At 41.2% G+C, this 16514-nt stretch overlaps 1 protein-coding gene across 1 annotated transcript; it reads right to left on the bottom strand.

The window, feature by feature from the left end:
* Window positions 1–5185: 5185 nt before the first annotated feature.
* LOC129829012 (uncharacterized) lies at window positions 5186–11851 on the bottom strand. The gene is made up of 11 exons (XM_055890421.1): window positions 8181–11851; window positions 7833–7903; window positions 7569–7745; window positions 7417–7478; window positions 7248–7334; window positions 7119–7160; window positions 6877–7050; window positions 6762–6797; window positions 6441–6663; window positions 6048–6159; window positions 5186–5953 (listed from the first exon to the last, which is right to left on the bottom strand). The coding sequence occupies exons 1-8, from the start codon at window positions 8336–8338 to the stop codon at window positions 6762–6764; spliced, it is 807 nt and encodes a 268-aa protein (XP_055746396.1). The 5' UTR covers window positions 8339–11851; the 3' UTR covers window positions 5186–5953; window positions 6048–6159; window positions 6441–6663.
* Between the last annotated feature and the right edge of the window lie 4663 nt (window positions 11852–16514).

Here is a 16514-nt window from a genome sequence, read left to right as displayed (position 1 = left end):
AGGTATTCAAGGGCCTGATCTCAGAGCATGCGCAGAACAGCTGGCAGGCATATGCATTGTCATTTATAACCTTTCCTTGACCTGTAATCCCCACATGTCTCAAGATGACCACCATCCTTCCTGTTTCCAAGAACTCTAAGGCTACATGCCACAATTACTACCGCCCTGTAGCCCTCACATCTGTAATCATGAAGTGCTTTGAAAGGCTGGTTATGGCACACATCAACTCCATCATCCTAGACACCCTAGACCCACTCCAATTTGCATACCACCCCAACAGATCCATAGACAACGCAATCTCAATTGCACTCCACACTGGCCTCACCCACCTAGATAAGAGGAATAGCTATGTGAGAATGCTGTTCATTGACTAGAGCTCAGCGTTCAACACCATAGTCCCCGCCAGGCTAGTCACCAAGCTTTGGACCCTGGGACTGAACACCTCCCTCTGCAACTGGAGCCTGGACTTCCTGACGGGCCGAACCCAGGTGGTGAGAGTAGGCAACATCACCTCTGCCACACTGACCCTCAACACGGGGGCCCCACAGGGGTATGTGCTTAGTTCTCTCCTGTATTCCCTGTTGACCCACAACCTATTATTATTTTATTTTTTTCATTGGAACATGACCATTAATATGTTTTATAAAATGTTCACATTCAATCCCATTAAAATGAGATTTAACAGATTTTCATAGAAAGAATAGACAAAGTTAGAGATGATCTTTGAGTCTTTACACAAGGTATTGTCAATATTTAAGGCAGAAAGAGATTTTCTCTTATAGTTCTTTATTCTTTAATCAAGAGGAAAAAATAGCTTGTGTTTTTCTCACCCCCCTCAACCCATTTTGCTCTAGATGTAATAAAGGCTCCTTTAGCTAAATCAATGTACATTTGATCTGGTTCTATTCAAGATGTATTCAAATCTGTTTCAATCTGTTTCAAGGGTATCCTTTTCTAGGAGAACATTCAATTTATTCATAAGCTCATCTTCTTTCAAACACTTTTGCTTCTTTAGTTCCTTACTGCGTATAATGGTGATAGATCTAACCTTGAAGTTAAATATTTCCCAGTTACTTTCATGCTTTGGTTCTAAGTCATTTAAAACTTCTTAGGGATAGGGGGCGACATTTTCACTTTTGGATGAATTGGTGCCCAAATTAAACGGCCTCGTACTCTGTCCTAGATCATATGATATGCATATTATTATTACTAATGGATAGAAAACACTATGACTAACACTTTCACTTTGAAGTTTCTAAAACTGTTTGAATTATATCTGTGAATAAAACAGAACTCATATGACAGGCAAACTTCCAAACAGGAAGTGAAAATTCTGAAATGGGTCACTGTGAAAGGCATCGCCTATTCAATTGCCTTATACACTGCTCAAAAAAATAAAGGGAACACTTAAACAACACAATGTAACTCCATGTCAATCACACTTCTGTGAAATCAAACTGTCCACTTAGGAAGCAACACTGATTGACAATAAATTTCACATGCTGTTGTGCAAATGGAATAGACAAAAGGTGGAAATTATAGGCAATTAGCAAGACACCCCCAAAAAGGGAGTGATTCTGCAGGTGGTGACCACAGACCACTTCTCAGTTCCTATGCTTCCTGGCTGATGTTTTGGTCACTTTTGAATTTTTTTATTTTTTTAATTTCACCTTTATTTAACCAGGTAGGCAAATTGAGAACACGTTCTCATTTACAATTGCGACCTGGCCAAGATAAAGCAAAGCAGTTCGACACATACAACAACACATAGTTACACATGGAGTAAAACAAACATACAGTCAATAATACAGTGAAAAATAAGTCTATATACAATATGAGCAAGTGAGGTGAGATAAGGGAGGTGAAGGCAAACAAAATATATATATAAATAAATAAAAATATAAAAAGGCCATGGTGGCGAAGTAAATACAATATAGCAAGTCAAAAAATAACACTGGAATGGTTGGTTTGCAGTGGAAGAAGGTGCAAAGTAGAGATAGAAATAATGGGGTGCAAAGGAGCAAAATAAATAAATACAGTAGGTAAAGAGGTAGTTGTTTGGGCTTAATTATAGATGGGCTATGTACAGGTGCTGGCGGTGCTTTCACTCTAGTGGTAGCATGAGACGGAGTCTACAACCCACACAAGTGGCTCAGGTAGTGCAGTTCATCCAAGATGGCACATCAATGCGAGCTGTGGCAAAAAGGTTTGTTGTGTCTGTCAGCGTAGTGTCCAGCGCATGGAGGCGCTACCAGGAGACAGGCCAGTACATCAGGAGACGTGGAGGAGGCCGTAGGAGGGCAACAACCCAGCAGCAGGACCGCTACCTCCGCCTTTGTGCAAGGAGGTGCACTGCCAGAGCCCTGCAAAATGACCTCCAGCAGGCCACAAATGTGCATCCGTCTCATGCTACCACTAGAGTGAGAGCACCGCCAGCATTCAAAAGTGACCAAAACATCAGCCAGGAAGCATAGGAACTGAGAAGTGGTCTGTGGTCACCACCTGCAGAATCACTCCCTTTTTGGGGGTGTCTTACTAATTGCCTATAATTTCCACCTTTTGTCTATTCCATTTGCACAACAGCATGTGAAATTTATTGTCAATCAGTGTTGCTTCCTAAGTGCACAGTTTGATTTCACAGAAGTGTGATTGACTTGGAGTTACATTGTGTTGTTTAAGTGTTCCCTTTATTTTTTTGAGCAGTGTATTTATGGATCTTTATGCACTTCATACGCCTTCCACTAGATGTCAACAGGCAGTAGAACGTGGAATGAACCGAATAGCTTGATGTGGGACTGGATGAGAGCCAATGGAGTGACTGGTCAGGCATATTGCCAGTTCTTGGCCACACACACTTGGCCACAAGTGTCCTTGTCTGCAATGCGTTAGATAGACATGACGAAATGCTCCGTCTGGGACGTTATTGGATATATATGAGAAAACATCCTGAAGATTGATTCTCAACTAAGTTTGACCAGTTTATTCGATTTGTAATATCACTTTTTGAAGTTTTCGTTCATTAGCGTAAAGTTTGATGAACACGTGAACTACACATGCTAGCCAAAGTTGCTAATTCGACAGAAGAAATGGACATTATAAAACAAAAAAAACGATTTATTGTGGAACTAGGATTCCTGGCACTGCATTCTGATGAAAGATCATCAAAGGTAAGGGAATATTTATGATGTAATTTCGTATTTCTGTTGACTCCAACATGGCGGAGAATGGCTGAGCGCTGTCTCAGATTATTGCATGCTGTGCTTTTTACTAAAGTTATTTTTTTAAATCTAACAGCGGTTGCATTAAGAACCAGTGTATCTTTAATTATATGTTAAACATGTATCTTTCATCAAAGTTTATGATGAGTATTTCTGTATTTCACGTTGCTATCTGTAATTACTTTCGCTATTTTGGAGCCATTTCTGAACATGGCACCAATGTAAAACCACAATTTGTGGCTATAAATATGCACATAATCGAACAAAACATAAATGTATTGTATAACATGATGTCATATGACTGTCATCTGATGAAGTTGTTGAAAGGTTAGTGATTAATTTTATCTCTATTTGTGGGTTTTGTGAAAGCTATCTTTTCTGTGAAAAATTGGCGGTGTGTTTTGGATATTGTGGTGAGCTAACATAAATATATGTTGTGTTTTCGCTGTAAAACATTTTAAAAATCTGACATGTTGGCTGGATTCACAAGAGGTTTATCTTTCATTTGCTGGACTTGTGATTTCATGAAATTATATTATATAAGTTAAATGAGTCTATGATCAAGCTCTTTATGTTCTTGTAAAAGACTGGATCATTTAGGAGTGAATTATTAAGTTTCCAGTAACCTCGAATACCACTGGATTTTTCAGAACATTTGAAATTCAATAATATAATTTTATGATCAGTCAAAGGAGGATGTTTATGATTTACTTCTTGTACATACTGTAAAAGTGGGGGAGAAATGAGAAACAGATAAATTCTGGATCTGACCGTCATTGACTTATTACACCAGGAGTATTCGTTTAAGTTCATATTAAAGAAGCGCCATGAATCGATCAGTTTACTGCAAAATGAGGTGATGATGTCACTATTCTGAGATCTTTGAGCTATTCTAGGTGGAAATCTATGCAGAGTTGTCAGGTGTTTCATTAAAGTCTCCAGCTATTATAAGCCATGCATTTGTATACTTGTTTTGCAGCTCAGTAAGCTTATCAGCAAGATCAGAAAATAAAGTATTATTTGAGGTGTAAGAGTTGTACCGATATACATTGCATATAAAAAACAAGCTTTATCTAGTTTTGAGATCATTATAACCCGTCTACCATCTTTGGACATACAAGACTCTGAAATATCACCTCTAAACGTATGAAGCAGTATCATAGTACCAGCTGAGTGGTTAGCCCAGTGACTATAATAAACATTATTTCCCCATGGTGATTTCCAAAAACTAGCATTTGAATCGCAAGAGTGAGTCTCCTGGGGCCTGTTGCACAAAACTAGGATAAGGGATTAAGCCAGGATATCTTGGTGATCCTGGCTCAATTGATCCGTAATCCGGTTGCACTAAAGATGGATAGGGGGCAGGAGGATATGTTATGGTATAAATTACCATGGAGATTTATTCTGTGGAGCTAGCCTGCTCCAGACCAGGCTAAATTCCAGGATCTATTTAATCTCATCCCTAATGTCAGTCAGCAGTCACCACAAATGGAAACCAATAGTTATTTCACTGCTCACTATACATTGTTATCACATATAACTAGACCCACTGTCATTATTTAAACGTTTGTGATCATTAATTTCAATGATTTTGGATAAAAAATAATTTTTAGATGATGTTGCTATCATTAGATAATTTACAGTTTCCCATAGACTATAAGGCTATATATAAAATGATAGAATATTAGGGCCACAGAGGGGAAAAAAACACAAGTAATAATATTGTAACCAGTTGTTTTAAAAGAGGACAGTTGTTAAAATGACAGATGTGGGGCATTTCGTGAAATTGTACTTCAGTATGGTTTCATAAACAAAGACATGCTGATGTGCCAGAATATTAAGTATCACAACTGTAAAAACAATGTAGCTTTTCTGCAGAAAGAACCAGCCTCATAAATTTATGACTTTATCCTTTTTCTTCAGTGTGGCCCTAGTACTCTGTCATATAAACAAATACACATTCCATATGAATATAAAAACACAATGTGTAACATTATGTTCCTTTATTGAATAAGGACAAAACAAAGCAGGTAAACCATCAGCTCCTTTCAAAACTGAAGTCAGTGACTCTACAAGATGGAAAGCACAGAATCCAAGCATATTATACAAAATGATACATACACATTCAAAGGTCTGTATATAACACACCCTGCATGTCTGCACACTAAAATAAATGCAGGACAAATCCATACACATCAACTGAACAGACAAATGAATGGATGCAGTAGCCTCCCTGCAGCCTTGTATTACACACAGTATACCGCACAAACATCATAAGAGGCCAAATTCGTAAAAAAACGAACCCAAAAAAACCCAAATTCCTCTGCCACCGCAGGACATATTTAACCAAAATTGAAAGCACACATACTAACTAAAATAATTCAACACATATTGGTCCCTCAGCCGACCACTGTCGTCATCAGGGAAGATTGCCGGATTGTCCCAGTCCATGGCTGGTGGCACTCTGGGGGCCCTCTCCTTCCTCAGGCAGGCCACATTGTGGAAGACAGCACAAGCCACAGTAATATCATATGCCCTAACAGGGCTGACCCTTAATTTGTGAAGGCAGTGAAAGCGTGCCTTCAGGAGGCCAAAGGTCATTTCAACTCTGGCCCTGGTCCTGGCATGGGCATGGTTGTAGGCCTGCTGTGCTTCCTGGGGGTCTGTGAAAGGTGTCAGGAGAAAAGGCTGGCAGCCATACCCCCTGTCTCCCAGCAACACACCAGAGAATTCACCTGTCAACACAAAATCTCATCATTACTAACTCATAAACACAGTGATATTCTTGACACAGCCATGATGGTTATAAATAGGGGTTGTGTGGCTTACCTTGTGATAGGCACTGATAGATTTCAGAGGCCCGAAAGATTCTGGAGTCATGGACTGAGCCAGGCCATTTTGCCACAACATTGCTGATCACACAGTCAGCATTGCAGACCATCTGAAATCATAAGATGAGGAATATTACACCAATCAATGCACATCACTGGCAATGCAGAGTGTTCGTCAATGGACAATATCAAAAAGTTATGTTCACCTGAACATTAATGCTGTGAAAGGATTTCCTATTCACAAAATCAGCCTCATGGGCACCTGAGGGGGCTTTTATCCTTATGTGTGTGCAGTCCACTGCACCAATGACATTGGGGAAACCTGTCACACAAAGTAATGAGTATCCTACTATGTGTTAACAGTTGTCCTGTAATTTGTAGATCCTCTTACCTGCAATCCTATAGAACTCCTCTTTGATGTCACAGAGTCTTCTGTGGCCAGGGAAGGAGATGAAGACATCTGCTAATGCTTTGATAGCCAGACACACACTCCTTATTGTGCGGCAAATTGTGGCCTTGTTCAGCTGTTCTGCATCCCCCACTGAGTACAGGAAGGCTCCACTAGCAAAAAAGCGCAAGGCCACACAAACCATTTGCTCCAGTTGTACTGATTGCTGGGAAAATAAAAAAAAACTTAGAAAGATGCCACCGTCCTGTGTGCTCACAATAAGAGCTCATATGTCATGGCTCACTTGACTTTACGAGAATATACCTAATTTTTATTTTGAGCTGTGTCATCTTCTTGGAGCTGGGGGAGGAAAGAAAAATAATGATTAATACATTTGTGTTACAGTTAGCATACAGTGTACATTGAAGGCATATCTCACCTCCCTCTCAAGTTTTTTTATTTCAAGGTCCAGTTTCCTAATTGTCCTCTTTTTTATTTCGGACTCCAGTGCATGATTTTCCATCTTTTTCTTCTTGTACTGAATGTCTATGTCTGCCAGTTCTATTTGGCGCCGGAGGTGGTTGCCATACAACTTTCTGATAGCTTGTGAGCTCTGTGAACACAATACAATTAGCGCAGCTGGAATTTGGCAGGATGTGGTGTCCTTTTATTAATACGCACTATGTTGCCAGGCTGGTTTTCCCACTGTATAGCATCTGGGTCCTGTAAAAGAAATTAGATTTTTTGATTTTGATGAGGACTCCTCACCATTGTAGAGTAAATAGTACTTTCACAGTCTTAACATGATACCTCATGCCTTTTGGAATCCAGAGAGATGGTCTCCTCCTCATCATCGTCTCCATCATGTGCTGTTGCTGCTGCACTGGGGCCTTCACCCTATCACATTTAATCGGATTCATATTGAAGCTAGTAGACAAGACATGCCAGGCCTACAGTATGCCTTTGATGGAGTACTCACTGGATCAGCATCGTCTGGTGCTTGTGCTGGTGGCTCTAACAGGAACACAGTGCTGCCAGACACTGCAAGGCAATAGGTAAACCAAAGTCAGACAGTCCAAATTGATTCAATATGAATGTGGTTGTATCCCATGTAGAGATGGAAGGACATACCTTGAATGAAGCGGGTGGCATCTTGGGAGGAACCTATGCTCGTCTCTTTCCCCCCAGGGATCCCCTCTAAGACGGGCCTGCCTTTATTTAGCTCCAAGGCCATGTCCTCTGCTGGGGTAAGGTCAGCCTTTGGTGACCCACCACCCGTGCCTTGTCTGTGGGTATTCTTTTTCACTGCTAAAACAGTACAGACAATGTGTGAGCAGGCACCTTCTGGGTACAATATATGCTTGTGCTTTGTTAAATATTAGTCAGGGACCATACCATTCTGCAGAATGTTCTTGTATTTGATTTTGACCTGCTGCCATGTCCGTTTTGGCCCGTTCATGTTTAATCTACACACACACACATTTAATGGAGTCACACTGCAAAAAAATACTTGGTATTTTTGTCTTGTTTTCAGTAAAAATATCAAAAAATGTATCATAGCTTTATACAGTGTGATGGAGTTACTTTACACAATTTCACTCATATCTGCAGTGCATTTCAATTAAAAATTTAACCGTTTCATAATTACAGTACAACTGCATTTTTGGAGATGTGAATTAAATATTTGAATTGTAATTGTGATGTTTCAGCGGAGCGGTGACTGTGTAATTGTGCACTACTTACGCATTCAGGCGGTCTGCAATACTTTGCCACGCTTTTTCTCTTTGCTTTATCACTGTGGCGGTGTTGCCTTTCTTCTTAATTATATATTTTACCTCCTCGTATGCCTCCATGAGGATTTGTGCTTCCGACGGGGAAAAGTACGCGGCTCTAGTTGCCATGGTAAATCAGTTAATCTGTGATCTGTGGCGGGGTCTATTTGAGTGAGCCGTGAGCGCGCACCTATCCAGGATTGGTTTCACCTGGCTTAATGAATCCGTGTCTGCTCATCCTGGCTTGGTCTTTGTGCAACCAATTAAGCCTGGACGCACATGTTTTGGCTTCATTGAGCTCAGCTGAGTCATTTATCCCGGATGTCTTAATTCTACTTTTGTGCAACAGGCCCCTGGAGTAAAATTGAATCTGCATTAGAATGTTAAGCACTTTTTTATTTTGTTTTCTTTTATTTATGTTTCGTAAACACGTGGCATTTAGAGATACAATATTTAGTGCACTGAATTCAAAACGTTGCATAACCTGACAAAAATCTAATTAAAATAAGACAAATACAGTGTAGTGACATTAATAACTGGTTAACTAGTTGAACTAGTAAGCTAGGTAGACAATAAGGAAACTTGAGTTTAGAGAAAGAACTGGACTACCCTAAACCGAGGTAGTTATGATCAATATGATGAACCCGTATTCAGATTTACGAACCTGGTGATATAAAACGGGGTGAATGTAAAAATGGCAATCGATTTATAAACTCAAGTAATTTAGCTAACTCTTAACGTTTTCATTTGACTTAGAAAGAATAGGATATCAATTTTAAGTTAGTGTAGCTACAGTAGAAGTCGGAAGTTTACATACACCGTAGCCAAATACATTTAAACTCAGTTTTTCACAATTCCTGACATTTAATCCTAGTAAAAATTCTCAGTTTTAGATAAGTTAGGATCACCACTTTATTTTAAGAATGTGAAATGTCAGAATAACAGTGGAGAGAATGATTTATTTCAGCTTTTATTTCTTTCATCACATTCCCAGTGGGTCAGAAGTTTACATACACTGAATTAGTATTTGGTAGCATTGCCTTTAAATTGTTTAACTTGGGTCAAACATGTCAGGTAGCCTTCCACAAGCTTCCCACAATAAATTGGATGAATTTTGGCCCATTCCTCCTGACAGAGCTGGTATAACGAAGTCAGGTTTGTAGGCTTCCTTGCTCGCACACGCTTTTTCAGTTCTGCCCACACATTTTCTATAGGATTGAGGTCAGGGCTTCGTGATGGCCACTCCAATACGTTGACTTTGATGTCCTTAATAAGCCATTTTGCCACAACTTTGAAAGTATGCGTGGGGTCATTGTCCTTTTGGAAGACCCATTTGCGACCAAGCTTTAACTTCCTGACTATCTTGAGATGTTGCTTCAATATATCCACATACTTTTCTTTCCTCATGATACCATCTATTTTGTGAAGTGCACCAGTCCCTCCTGCAGCACCTCCACAACATGATGCTGCCACCGCCGTGCTTCACGGTTGGGATGCTGTTCTTCGGCTTGCAAGCCTATCCCTTTTTCCTCCAAACATAACGATGGTCACTTTGGCCAAACAGTTCTATTTTTGTTTCATCAGACCAGAGGGCATTTCTCCAAAAATTACGCGCTTTGTCCCCATGTGCAGTTGCAAACCGTAGTCTATCTTTTTTATGGCGGTTTTTGAGCAGTGGCTTCTTCCTTGCTGAGCGGCCTTTCAGGTTATGTCGATATAGGACTCATTTTACTGTGGATATAGATACTTTTGTACCTGTTTCCTCCAGCATCTTCACAAGGTCCTTTGCTGTTGTTCTGGGATTGATTTGCACTTTTCGCACGAAAGTATGTTCATCTCTAGGAGACAGAACGCGTCTCCTTCCTGAGCGGTATGACGGCTGCGTGGTCCCATGGTGTTTATACTTGCATACTATTGTTTGTACAGATGCACATGGTACCTTCAGGCGTTTGGAAATTGCTCCCAGGGATGAACCAGACTTGTGGAGGTCTACCATTTTTTTCTGAAGTCTTGGCTGATTTCTTTTGATTTTCCCATGATGTCAAGCAAAGAGGCACTGAGTTTGAAGGTAGGCCTTGAAATACATATACATGTACACCTCCAATTGACTCAAATGATGTCAATTAGCCTATCAGAAGCTTCTAACGCCATTATATAATTTTCTGGAATATTCCAAGCTGTTTAAAGGCACAGTCAACTTAGTGTATGTAAACTTCTGACCCACTGGAATTGTGATACAGTGAATTTTTAGTGAAATAATCTGTCTGTAAGCAATTGTTGGAAAAATTACTTGTCATACACAAAGTAGATGTTCTAACCGACTTGCCAAAACTATAGTTTGTTAACAAGAAATTTGTGGACTGGTTGAAAAAACGAGTTTTAATGACTAAAACATTAGTGTATGTAAACTTCCGAATTCAACTGTATATCCCTGAGCACACAGTGCTTTCAAAACATTCAGTACTCTCATGACCTTCACTTGACGTCCTGACAATCAATTTTCTTTCCATCTATAAATGCAAAAAGGCCACTGAAAGATGCTCTCTTCCCTTCTTTTCTAGCCTTTTTAACCATTGGCCAAAGTTTTCCCTTGCAGCAGCATCTTCTGGAGTGAGAGCCTCTTTGATCTGTAGTTTACTCTCCACAAGAAACCTGGACTCATTGGCTTCTTTCCATACGACATCTCTGTAGATTCTCATTGTGAACCGCATGATGGTTGTCCGCAGAGATCCGTCATCCATTCGCTTTCCCAGGCGGTGCACCACGTTGACATCCGGGAGCTTGTCTCAAATCCTGGGTGCTACTTTCCCGAGGATGTCAATGGTAACGCTCCGTATTTTCTCCCCGTACTCTTCTCGCACCCCATGCAGTTTCATGTTCCATCTCCGGCTGTGGCGCAGGACTCCCATGATATTCTGTCGCATTTGGTGAGTCACCTGTTGCAGTTTCTGTATTTCAGCTTCCACGGTCAATATTTTTTCGCTGTAGGTTGACACCTGGTTGAGAAGTTGCTGCGCAGTGCCTGAGAGAGACTATTGATTTGGAAGTAGTCTCTGTTGTTTTTTCAATGGCTTTGAGAATGTCAGGGTTGGTAGAACAATTTGACTGCTCTGTATTTTGTAGGAAGGCTCTTACTCGGCGTAGGTGGCAGTGGTGAGAATAATGAGTCGTTTGCCTTGAGTTCTGGAAAGTCTTCGCGTGGGCTGCATGCTTCTGTCTCGCTGCTAGCATCAGAGGTGATTAGCATCTGTTCAGTCATGCCTTGCCCTTTTCGGTTTCTAATGCCATGTAGTCGTGTGATCACCGTGTTTTCCAATTCCCTTTTGTTACTTCATATTGGCAAGGGTCAGTTTACCCCCCCAAAAACATTAAATCCTCGAGTATTGATCATAATCTTCCTGGCTTATCGGGACGTACGTTCAAATACACCCACTGAAAGTGGCGCCATCTTGGACCCCCAAGACGACTTGAGCTGTGCAGCTATTCATGTTGACCCACGACTGAGTGGCCAAGCACGACTCCAACATCATCATCAAGTTTTCTGATGACACGATGGTGGCCAGATCACCCGGCGACGATGAGACAGCCTACACGGAGGAGGTCAGTGACCTGGCAGTGTGGTAAGACCGAGGAGCTGATTGTGGACCACAGGAAACGGGGGTGAGCATGACCCCATCCACATCGACGGGGCGGTAGTGGAGCGGGTCGAGAGCTTCGTTCCTCTGTGTCCAAATCACTAAGGACTTAAAATGGTCCACACACATGCACACAGTCATGAAAAAGGCGAGGCAGCGCCTCTTCCCCCTCAGGAGGATAGAAACATTTGGAATGGGCTTCAAAAAGTGCTGGACTATTGAGAGCATCTTGACTGGCTGCGTCACTGCTTGGTATGGCAACTGAAATCGAGCTCATCCATGCCTTCCAGGACGGTGTGAAAGGAAGGCCTGGAAAATTGTTAAAGACTCCTGCCATCCAAACTATAGACTGTTCTCTCTGCTTCCGCACAGCAAGAGGTACAGGAGCAATAAGTCTGACACCAACAAGCTCCTGGAACAGCTTATATCCTGAAGCCATAAGAATGCTAAATAGCTACACAGACTATCTGCATTGACCCTTTTATCACAGGACTCTACACATACACTCATATGTGCTGCTACTCTATAATACTGTATATTCTGATGCCTATTCACCTTACCGCTATACATATCTACCAATACCACACCAGCTAACAATTTTAATGAGACAGAACATTTTTGTAATGTTACCCATAATTTCCCCATCACATTTGAGTGTCCAGTTTTCTATTAGTTTATGTCACAGGTGTCAAACTCATTCCACGGAGGGCCGAGTGTCTGCGGGTTTTCGCTCCTCCCTTGTACTTGATTGATGAATTAACATCACTAATTAGTTAGGAACTCCCCACACCTGGTTGTCTAGGGCTTTATTGAAAGGAAAAACCAAAAACCTGCAGACACTAGGCCCTCCGTGGAATGAGTTTGACACCCCTGGTTTATGTGAACAGTCTGTTACCATTTTTTTATTTTATTCATTTCGCAGATCTTATCCAGAGCGACTTACAGGAGCAATTAGGGTTATGTGACTTGCTCAGGGCACAGACAGATTTTTCACTAAGTCAGCCCAAGGATTCGAGCCAGCAACCTTTTGGTTACTGGCCCAACACTCTTAACCACTAGGCTACCAGCTGCCCCAGCAAATACTTTTTGAGAACCATTTTAGTATGTTTTGGTGTTAAAGTTAGAACATACCTTAAATAATGTCAAGCAGAACTTATCTAGAACGTGGTTACAATGTTAACAGAATATACAATATTAATGTTCTAGATGTGTTTTATGGGATGTTGCAAGAACATTCCTGTGTCCAGTTTTCTGAGGGTTAGGAGAATATTCCATCAACATCCCCCCAAACATATTGTGGCAGACCAGGGGGTTTGTTAAGACGTTTACAGTGATCAGACACAGACAGAGTATGATTAGCTCGGTTTCAAGGGTGTTTATTAAATAATAAATCGAAAAGAAAAGGTCTCCCCCATGAGACCCTCTCCGGGATACCTTCTCCTGGGCTCCGGGTCTTCCTGTCGGGCACACAAACTCAACTCCCTCGAGTAACCTTATCCAACCATATGGAAGTCACCTCACTTCCCCTCGTCCTCTCCCTGTGTGCTGCCCCTCTGGCAGCTTTATGGGCCTTGCACAGCTGGTGAGCAATCCGCCCTTGATTACTCACCAGCTCCCAATCAGCCCCAATTAGTCCTGTCCTGCGAGCCCGTCGGGACCTGGCACGTCCAGCAGATGGAGCCCCCGCCTGGTGATGTATACTCCATCTGTTACCAGGCCTCGACGAGTCTCCCCCTGGTGGCTGACCTGCTGTACACCATAATATACAGAACATACACAGAACATGGTGCCATATTCTCAGAATGTAAGACATTAATTTGTACATATGTATTTATACAGAACATGGTTGCCATGTTGTCAGAATGTAAGATATTAACCTTTCACTGCAGTGGGCAGTCTTAAACAAATCTACTTTGAAACAAAAGTATACACCTCACACACATGGTTATGGTCTTAAATAAAAAGAATACACCTGTACCATGTCAGATATAGAGTTGAAATGTATTACATTTTCAGTTTGGATCCCAAACATCACAGAAGACCGAAATATAACAAAACTGTTAGACCTAGAAACACCCGATTTTCGTTGTTTAAAAAAATTAACATTCCACCCATGAGGCCAAATAGGGCGTGTTGGTCATTGACTGCAGGGCTACTGTTCTATCTACATATGTACATATATACGTCAATTACCTCGTAGCCCTGCACATCGACTCGGTACTAGAACCCCGTGTATATAGCCAAGTTATCGTTACCAGGGTTGAGTAGGTTACTTTCTAAATGTAATCTGTTACAGTTACTAGTTACCTGTCCAAAATTGTAATCAGTAACGTAACTTCTGGATTACCCAAACTCAGTAACGGAATCTGATTACTTTCCCCTTAAGAGGCACAGGTTAGCATTTTGCATCATGAATCTTGTTCTGGAGGCAGCTCTGCAGAGTGGTCACTAGCTGGCACAGCCACAAAGTCATAAAATCAGATTATTTTTAACCTAACCTTAACCACACTGCTAACCCTAATGCCTAACCTTAAATTAAAGCAAGTTTTTGTTTTCATGCATTTTTACAATATCCAATTTTTACTTTGCAGCTGGCCCATCTATCGTAAATCGCTCAGTTCTGCCTCAAGGATAAGACCCATCCCAATAAAAGTAAATCTGTTCAAAAGGCATTAGAAGAAGACTTTAATGAATATTACCAATTGAAGGACATCCATTGCAGGATAAATCCATGTTAGAGTTTACAAAGCTGGCCATAAATGGATGATGCATTTTACTTGTTGGGTTGGTTATATAGGCTTCTACTACAGATAGAAATATGATTAAGCTATATTTTTACAGAAAACAAAACTGTCAGCTTTCCATTTATTCCAATTAACTTAATATCCCTTGATCTTCAAGAATAGGATTTGGAAATATGGAAATATAGATTAGTCAAACTGTTTTACCTGAGCATAATCCAAAAACAAAACATTTATTAGCCTACTCTGTTGATTTTGTTGTCATGGAGGACTGATTGGGCTCATTGCTATCAATTGAGAAAGAAAAGCTGCTTTCGGAAGGACATGCTTTGAGCACAACCGAAAGGTGCAATTTGCATGTGAAAAATGTATGCCATATGCTGCACTTGCTATATGCCTATTGTTTAAGTTTTTGTTGACGACACTTTGACATCTTTATAATTTGCAGGTGTTTAAGTCTATCAAAAGTGTGTGAATTTAAGCATGTGTGATGTGTACATGTAGGTATGGTTAAAGTGACTATGCATATATGATTACGAGAGAGTAGCAGTAGCGTAAAAAGAAGGGTTGGCGGGTGGTGGGACACAATGCAGATAGCCCGGTTAGCCAATGTGCGGGAGCACTGGTTGGTTGGGCCAATTGAGGTAGTATGTACATGAATGTATAGTTAAAGTGACTATGCATAGAAGATAAACAGAGAGTAGCAGCAGAATAAAAGAGGGGTTGGGGGGGCACACAATGCAAATAGTCCTGGTAACCATTTGGTTACCTGTTCAGGAGTCTTATGGCTTGGGGGTAAAAACTGTTGAGAAACCTTTTTGTCGTAGACTTGGCACTCCGGTACCGCTTACCATGCGGTAGTAGAGAGAACAGTCTATGACTGGGGTGGCTGGGGTCTTTGACCATTTTTAGGGCCTTCCTCTGACACCGCCTGGTGTAGAGGTCCTGGATGGCAGGCAGCTTTGCCCCAGTGATGTACTGGGTTGTATGCACTATCCTCTGAAGTGCCTTGCGGTCGGAGGCCGAGCAATTGCCGTACCAGGCAGTGCAGCAACCAGTCAGGATGCTCTCGATGTTGCAGCTGTAGAACCTTGAGGATCTCAGGACCCATGCCAAATCTTTTTAGTTTCCTGAGGGAGAAGAGGCTTTGTCGTGCCCTCTTCATGACTGTCTTGGTGTGTTTGGACCATTCTAGTTTGTTGTTAAATCAAATCAAATCAAATTTTATTAGTCACCTACACATGGTTAGCAGATGTTAATGCGAGTGTAGCGAAATGCTTGTGCTTCTAGTTCCGACAATGCAGTAATAACAACAAGTAATCTAACCTAACAATTCCACAACTACTACCTTATACACGCAAGTGTAAAGGGATAAAGAATATGTACATAAAGATATATGAACGAGTGATGGTACAGAACGGCATAGGCAAGATGCAGTAGATGGTATAGTGTACAGTATATACATATGAGATGAGTAATGTAGGGTATATAAACATAAAGTGGCATAGTTTAAAGTGGCTAGTGGTACATGTATTACATAAAGATGGCAAGATGCAGTAGATGATATAGAGTACAGTATATACATATACATATGAGATGGGTAATGTAGGGTATGTAAACATTATATTAAGTGGCATTGTTTAAAGTGGCTAGTGGTACATTTTTACATAATTTCCATCAATTCCCAAGTGGCTGGAGTTGAGTCAGTATGTTGGCAGCGGCCGCTAAATGTTAGTGGTGGCTGTTTAACAGTCTGATGGCCTTGAGATAGACTGAAAAACAGCTTCTCTCGGTCCCTTCTTTGATGCACCTGTACTGACCTCGCCTTCTGGATGATAGCGGGGTGAACAGGCAGTGGCTTGGGTGGTTGTTGTCCTTGATGATCTTTATGGCCTTCCTGTGACATCGGGTGGTGTAGGTGTCCTGGAG

This window comes from Salvelinus fontinalis, chromosome 30 (assembly GCF_029448725.1).
Source record: "Salvelinus fontinalis isolate EN_2023a chromosome 30, ASM2944872v1, whole genome shotgun sequence".
In the NCBI taxonomy this organism is placed as follows: Eukaryota; Metazoa; Chordata; class Actinopteri; order Salmoniformes; family Salmonidae; genus Salvelinus; species Salvelinus fontinalis.
This window is presented reverse-complemented; position numbering and strand designations above follow the sequence as displayed.

Coding starts and splice junctions, on each gene's coding strand:
- LOC129829012 (XM_055890421.1), bottom strand. CDS start 8,338: ATGGCAACTAGAGCCGCGTACTTTTCCCCGTCGGAAGCACAAATCCTC. Junction 7,904..8,180: donor ATTGCAGACCGCCTGAATGC/GTAAGTAGTGCA, acceptor GTGTGTGTGTAG/ATTAAACATGAACGGGCCAA. Junction 7,335..7,416: donor CACCAGACGATGCTGATCCA/GTGAGTACTCCA, acceptor TAAATGTGATAG/GGTGAAGGCCCCAGTGCAGC.